The following is an 8,159-nucleotide window of genomic DNA, read 5'->3' as shown; positions in this document are numbered from 1 at the left end:
TGCAGCGAGTGTTTCACTCTGGTGATCCTACTTTGGCGCCATCTTCCCAGAACTCCACTGGCTTTCCTTTTCTTTTCTTCCTTCTTCTTTTTCTTTTATTTTTTAAGGATCATTCAATTGGGGGCTCTTATAACTCTTGTTAAAGGAATGTGAGACTCTATCACATTGGTAGACACCTAATAATGATTTTTAGAGATGTGCCACTTTATCAAGGGATAACATGTCAAAAAAGAGGGGTTCACTGCCTCCCTACCCCGGTCCTCTACTCCGGTTCCTGGAACTCCAAATACACACAAATCCAGATGCACTGATACCAGTGGGTGTGTTAGGCTAGATTGTCTAGAGAAACCAAGCCAGTGACACTCATAGAGGTATAAAAAGGAGCTTTATGTCAAGAAGCCCAGTCTACTTAAGTCTGTGGTTGGGTGTTAGCCAGAGCCTTCTTCAGACTCAGGTACTAGCTGCAGGCCGATGATGCAGAAAGATGAATCGGGATGCAGGAAGATTACAGGCACAGAGAGGAATCCATCTAAAGTCAGTGGAAGTATGGCAAGGTGCCAATAGCACTTAGGATCTGGGTGTCCAGATAGGGTCACCGCTGAAAGCAGACACAGAGGCCCAGCAAACAGGAAGGTAAAGAAGCAGAAAGAGAGGAGTCCCCAGTGTCTCTAATAAGGTCACCTCTAATAGGAGGAACCCTCAGGTTGTGGCCTGCTTGACAGGTTGGAGGGCACTACTCGACAAGTACACATGGACATGAAATGGAGCTAGCACCACAATGGGGCAGAAGGACTTGTGAAATGGAGCTGTGATATCCATAAGCTACAGACTAGCTACAGGATAGCCCAGTTCCAAAGCCCCACAGAGGAGGGAAAGAAGCAGAGAGCTATGTGTGTGTGAAGTGATGCCTTTCCTGCTGGGCTTGCTCAGAAGCCTGAGTGCTACCCCCTCACAAGCACCCCTGAGTCCCATTCCTCTTTCCCTTCAAGGCTCAGCCCTCCAACTTCCCCACCTCCAACTCCAGATGGACTCCTGTCAGGACTGACTGTCTATAGGACACAACAACTTCAGGCCCAAGATGTTCTTCAACCGTTAAAACATTCTCCCATGAGAGGGGGAGACGGGACAAAAGAAGGGGGCTGGGTGTCAACCAATCCAGGGAAAAGAGAACAACAAATGATCTAAAATCGATGGAGAGAAGGGTGTGGGATGCGTGGTGGAGCTTAATCAAGGGCAATGTAACCGAGAGAAATTGCTGAAACCCAAATGAAGGCCTAAAATGATAGTAGGACAAGAGATAAGTAAAAGGAAATAGAGAAAAGGAGTAGGAGACAAAGGATATTTATACAGGTCTAAATACAGGTGTGTACATATGTAAATATATTTATATGTAATGATAGGAAATAGATCTATGTACTTATATTTATGTTACGTATTAAGGTAGCAGAAGGACATTGGGGCTTTACTTAAATACTCCCTCAATGCAAGAACACTTTGTTTTAATAGTCTGGTATTCTGTGATGCTTACCTTCCCGACACGATCACTGAAGACAAAATGGGTCCATAAGCAAATGTGTTGAAGAAAGCTGATGGTGCCCAGCTATCAAAATACAGAGCATGTGGGGTCTTAAAGGCTTGAAGAGAACCAAGCGGCCATCTAGCTGAGGGCCAACAAGACCCGCATGGAAGAAGCACACCAGCCTTTGTGATCATGAGGTGTCGATGGGATCAGGTATCAGGCATCAAAAGACCCAGAACAAATAGATCATACCAAGGTGAATGAGGGGAGTGCAGAGTAGAGACCCAAAGGCCATCTGTAGACAATTGGACATCCCCATACAGAAGGGTCACAAGGAAGAGACGGGGTATTCAGGGCACAGTATAGTACCGATGAAACATACAACTTTCCTCTAGTTCTTTAATGCTTCCTCCCTTCCGCTATCATGACCTCAATTCTACCTTATAAATCTGCCTAGACCAGAGAGCGTACACTGCTCCAGATAAGAGCTGCAACACAGAGAATCCAGGACAGAAAAACCCCTCAGGATCAGTAAGAATAGGGATATCAGGAGGGTCAGGAGAAGGTGGGGGAAGAAATGGGGAATGGATCACAATGATCTACCTATTACCCCTTCCTAGGGGGCTGGACAACAGAAACGCGAGTGAAGAGAGACAGTGGTCAGTGTCATACATGGTGGGGAAAATAATAAATTACCAAGGAAGGGAGGAAGAGAGGGTGTGAGGCGAAAAATGAGCTGGTATCAAGGGCTCTTGTTGAAAGAAAATGTTTTGAAAATGATAATGGTACCGTATGTACAACGGTGCTCGACACAATTGATATATGGATTGTGATAAGAGCGGTAAGAGCCCCCAATAAAATGATGTTTCTTAAAATGCTCCCATGTAAAAATGTTCCGACCTAAAGGAAGATTCCTGTTGTTTGTCACCAGGAATCTCCTTTTCACTTGGCATTTGCTCCAAGTTCCTGGGAACGTTCAAACAGTCACACATCCAAGGCTTAATCAAAGTTACACCCAAGTAACTCTCTCAAGGGAAATAGGGTATGATAGTCTGGGTAGACTAGCGAAACAAATTCATGGAGACACTCATATGTACGTAAGGTAAAGATTTATATACAAGAGCAATTGAACATTGAGAAAACATCCCAGCCCAGTGCAGGCCAAGTCCATAAGTCCGATATTAGCCCATATGTCCGGTACCAACCTATAAAGTCCTCTTCAGACTCACAAAACACATGCAATGGTGCTGAATGCAGGACGATCACAGGCCAGTGGGTAAAAAGTCTTTGGATCCAGGGGTGTTGTAAGCATCTCAGCGCTGACAGAGGTCTCTCTCTGGTTCCTCCGGCTTCAGAGGTCTGGTTGCATCAGGGCAGGTCCATGTGGCTTTTCCAGCTCAGGGCACTAGGGTAGTTCCATGTGTCTTGTCAGCTGCAAGTTCTCCCAGGGAATAGCAGAGAGAGAGAGATGTGTCTCTCGCCTCCAAGAAGGAAGTACGGGATTTCCCAAAATTCTCAGGAGATGGCCATGCGCACACAAAGGCCTCATTGAGTATTATCTGATTGACAAGCTGGACTCCACTCCTACACTCTTAATCCTCAAATTGACAAACAATTATATATCTACCACAGGGTAATGTTTCCCTACACCTTTCCTCTTTCCCATCACAGTAGAATCCTCCCAACCCCAACCCCAGGTGGACTTGTGTCAAGGCCCAAACCACCCCCCACCTGTCCCACCTCCCAAACCAGCTGGACTGGTGTGCAGGCCCACCCACTGCCACGCCTGCAATTGTTAACTAATCCCCCAGGTGACCAGATGCCCAGCCCCACCCACCTACCCACCCACCCAGGAGCAGGATGTTGGACCCCCAGGCAGCACTGTGTTTGTTCTCTAGCAGTGCCTGCACAAGCAGGGAGGAGCCCCAGCACATGTTTCAGGCCTGGCTTCACACAGGAGCCTGTCTCTATCTGTCCTCTTTGGACTGACGTCCTAGAGTGGCTCGGGCCATGGGGCATGCAGAAGGCCAGGTCACCCTCAGGGGATCCCTCTCCGTGCTTGGGCTCTGTGTGCTCCTGGCTCCAGTCCAGGGCTTGACAGGCCGTCCTTCCTGGCGCTACATCTCCTCTGAGGTGGTGGTTCCCAGGAAGCAGATGCCTCCAGGCAAAGGTGTGCAGGTGCTAGACTGGCTCTCCTACAGCCTGAGCATTGGGGGCCAGAGGCACGTGATCCACATGAGGCGCAAGAAAGTGTTTGGACCCAGACACGTGCCGGTGATGTCCCAGGACGACCAGGGAGCCTCGCAGATGGACTTCCCCTACCTCCCTCATGACTGCTACTACCTGGGCTTCCTGGAGGAGATCCCTTACTCCATGGTCACCATCAACACGTGCTACGGGGGCCTGGAAGGTATAATGAAGTTAGATGATCTTGCCTATGAGATCAAACCCCTGAAGGATTCCCTCATGTTTGAACACGTGATTTCTGAGATAGTGGCAGATGCCAATGCCATAGGGCCAATGTACAGACTCGGATACAAGGACCCCCCACTGTCGAAAGAAAACGTCAGTGCAGCCTTGAGAATCTCAAGCAAGATTTATGCCTCACATGCAGGTGTGTTAGAAGGTCTTCCTTCAAGTTCTCATGAAGTATATGCACTATTTAATAATATATCAGTGTGTGTCACTTATTTGGTAGATATTGCTTCCATGGTGGACTCAATGTATAGGCATTTGGATCTAAAATTTCAAACTATTGGTTTACTTATATATAATACAAGGGACCCAACAAGTATGACAGATTATCGACATCCTGGGGGTGCATACTCTAATTATTACAAACATACCATCTATCGTACAATGCGTGCTGCATATAGCTTCATAGTGACCAAAGATGGACCTCATGAACTTCAATTTACTGCATATTTATATGGTTTCTGCACCAAAGTAGGCCTGACCATGATTGGTCACCTGGGAAGACATTATATTTTGCTGTCTGTGGTTGTTGCCTTTCAAACTGGGAGGACTATAGGTTTTTATGTTGATGTTCCTCAGTGTTATTGCCAGAGAAGGTCTACTTGCATCATGTTTAGGTATCCTCTGATAACAGATATGTTCAGTAACTGTACCATTGTACATTTAGGACATATATTTCTACCACAATCCATTTGTGTGTATGATTTTCCTCATGCCTCCTTCAATGAAAGCCTAACAGAGTATCGTTGTGGAAACGCTAGACTAGAGGGGCAGGAGCAATGTGATTGCGGCTCCTATAAGGAGTGTTACATTGATAAGTGTTGCAGAACTGATTGTAGGCTGACCCCTGGAAGTGTCTGTCACAAAGGAGGATGCTGCACAAACTGTACCTACAGCCCCATGAGTACACTCTGCAGACCTATCCAAAATATATGTGACCTTCCAGAGTACTGCACCGGGGTGGACTATAGCTGCCTCGAAGATGTTTATCTGCAAGATGGAACCCCGTGCACTGAAGAGGGTTACTGCTTTCATGGGAATTGTACTGACCGCTCCCTGCACTGCAAAGAAATCTTTGGTGAAAGTGCTGTGAATGCTGATGATATTTGCTATAATATCAACAGAAAAGGCAGCCGATTTGGACACTGCAGGAGAAATGTTGCACACCCACACCACCAGGCCTGTAAAGCTGAAGATGTCAAGTGTGGAAAACTGCAGTGTACCAATGTGACTCGTCTTCCGCTGTTGCAGGATCATGTCTCATTTCATCACTCTTTGATCTCAGGTGCTCATTGTTTTGGATTGGACGAACACCGTTCGACGGAAGCAACTGACGTTGGACACGTGAGGCCTGGTACCCCCTGTGGTGCTGGCAAGTTCTGTACATCTGGCAGCTACTGCAGTGGTACTTTACCTGAACTGAATTATGACTGTCACCCTAAGAAGTGCAGTTATAGGGGAATGTGCAACAATCATAGAAACTGTCACTGCCATGTAGGCTGGGAGCCTCCACTGTGTCTAAGGTCAGGAGCTGGTGGAAGTGAAGACAGTGGGCCCCCTCCACGCAGATTCAGGACAATAACACCAAGTGACCAGCCCGTCTTTTATATGCGAATAGTGTTTGGTCGTATTTATGCCTTCATAGGTGCACTCCTCTTTGGGATTGCCAAAAATGGAAAAACCATCCAAAAAACGGAAAGTTAAGAGTGAATGTTAGAAAATAAATGAAGTGTCAACCTTCTGATCCCTGTGGCTAACGGGAAGGATATTTTGTGAAAGGGTAGGAAAGAAGTAAAGGGATGAGAAAACTAAGATGTAGAGCTATACAGGCAATAAGGCATCCTACCCCACATCCTTGGTGCAGCCTGGATCTTTGCCATCACTACTCTTTATTCACCAGCTAGTCTCCAGTGAAATAAATATGGAAAATTCATTGTGTGTGTGCTCTGTGCATTTTTGTTAGCCACTGGAAGTCAAGAGAGTCTGGGTTTCTGGTTTGCAGTGTAGGCCTGAGTCAGCAGCTAGTCTGGAATGAGATTGGTTATTCCCAGTTTCGGTGGACTTTGACCCCATGCTCTGTTGCTCACTCATGACATGCCTGCAGTATTCTTATGCAGCTGGCATTTCCTGATCCTGTAGGTAATCTGCCCTCGTGTAAAGGAGATGAGCCCAGAGAACAGGAGGGTCACTCATAATGCACAGTGCTCTTTGCAGCCCAAGCCATGACTGTGGGATTGGGAAGATGCGCCTTATGGGTTCAAATCCCCACCCCCAGCACAGGTGCACAAACGTGGAGGGCAGCTTCTCCAGGCGAGAGCCTGGGACCCCAGGGGCAAATGCAGCCCTAATGGCATTCCATGAGAACCCTTTATTCCTCCCCTCTTCTTGCCTTCTCATTGTAGTGGACTGAGGAGGGAAACAGGCTTCAGCAGGCGGTGATCAATTGTAGGATCCAGCCTTTAAAGAATGTCAGGCTTTGGAGAATGGGAAACCAGATGTGCTGATTTTCTAGCGCTAGCCTCGCAGGGTCCCACAAATGGATGGTTTAAAGCGACAGCCTTTTGTACGATTTCAGTCCTGGGTTCCTGGTGTCCAAAAGCAAAGTGTTGGCCAAGTCTCACTCTCTCTGACACTCTGGCAGAATTTCCCCCTTGCTTCTCTTGGTGGCCAGCAGCGATTCTCTTGTGATAACATGAGTCTCCCTTTTTTGAAGGGCTCTTTTTATCAATTATTACATTTTTATTGGCATAATACTCGGTTTACTGTAAAAAGGCGCATAAACTGTACAATTCAATCGTTTACATTTATTTCAAAGTGTGTGCAATCATCACCACAGAAAATGTTAAGAGACTTTTAAAAATTGCCATAAGCATAGGAAACTTTTAATCTAATTAATGTTCATAAAGAGTTACATATCCTGGTTTGCATATCAAGGAAATTATACCCAAAAGCAACAACAATAAATTAAAACACAGAATGACCTTTATCCAAAAGAAAGCAGAAAGCAATAAGCACTAGAACCCATTGGAGGTGGGTCTAAAAGAAAATAATTGGCAAGATGTTACCTGTTACCCTCACGGAATTGGAAGTCATCCACTTTGCAAAACACTTTGTCTGAGGGAAGGGAGAGAGTCACGTACAAAATCTCGGCCTGACCCCTGTGGACAGCGATGTCCTTCCCAGTTGGTCACTTGGACACTCAGTAAGGTATCAAGTTCTCTGCTGCTGTTAGCTGCCCTGGAGTGTGTTCCAACTCATAGCGGCCCTCTGGACAACAGAACGAGACAGCGCCCGGTCTTTCGCCACCTCACAATTGTTCCTATGTTTCAGCCCATCGTTTCAGCCCTTGTGTCTGTTCGTCTTGTTTGGGATCTTCCTCTTATTCACCGCCCCTCCACACCAGCAAACGAGATGTCCTTTTACTGTGACTTGCCCCTCCAATATTTTCAAAATATGTCAGATGCAGTTTTGCTCTCCTTGCTTCTAAGGACCATTCTGGCAGTAAATCTTCCAAGACAGCTTGGTTCTTTTGCCAGTTCTTGGAACTTCTGATATTCCTTGCCAGCACCAAAGTTAAAATGCAGCGGTGCTTCTTCTGTCTTTATGCAGTGTCCAACTTTAACATGCAAATGATACAGTTGCAAAATAACCTGATTTCCGTCATGTCCACCGTAGTCCTCAAAGTCACATCCTTGACTTTCACCACTTTAAAGAGGTCTGTGCAGCCGCTGTACCCAGTGCAGTAGGTCATTTGATCTCTTAACTGTTGGTTCCATGGGCAGTGATTGTGGATCCAGGTAAGGTAAAATCTTGGGCAAAGTCAGTATTTCCCCCTTATATTATGTTATCTACTTGTCCAGTTGTGAGTCATTTGGTGGTCTCTGAGTTGTGATCCATATTGAAGGTTGCATTCCTTGATCTTTTAAAAAAATCATTTTATTGGGGGGCTCATACAACTCCTTTTTTTCATTTGGATTTTATTATTTTTTAATTTAAAGCATTTTATTGGGGCTCATACAACTCTTATCACAATCCATACGTACATCAATTGTATAAAGCATACATATACATTTGTTGCCCTCATCATTCTCAAAATTCACCTCTGCTTGGGTTCCTGGAACCAGCTCATTTTCCTTTTATCCCTCCCTCTCCCTCCCCGCTCACC

The 8,159-nt window shown here is 46.0% G+C and overlaps 1 protein-coding gene across 1 annotated transcript; it reads left to right on the top strand.

Annotated features, from left to right (window-relative positions):
* The first annotated feature begins 3,529 nt into the window (after positions 1-3,529).
* Positions 3,530-5,927, top strand: LOC142431373 (disintegrin and metalloproteinase domain-containing protein 21-like). Its single transcript, XM_075536277.1, has one exon. The coding sequence runs from the start codon at positions 3,530-3,532 to the stop codon at positions 5,696-5,698; it is 2,169 nt and encodes a 722-aa protein (XP_075392392.1). The 3' UTR covers positions 5,699-5,927.
* The last annotated feature ends 2,232 nt before the right edge of the window (positions 5,928-8,159 follow it).

The sequence above is a fragment of the Tenrec ecaudatus genome, chromosome 18 (assembly GCF_050624435.1).
Source record: "Tenrec ecaudatus isolate mTenEca1 chromosome 18, mTenEca1.hap1, whole genome shotgun sequence".
In the NCBI taxonomy this organism is placed as follows: Eukaryota; Metazoa; Chordata; class Mammalia; order Afrosoricida; family Tenrecidae; genus Tenrec; species Tenrec ecaudatus.
This window is presented reverse-complemented; position numbering and strand designations above follow the sequence as displayed.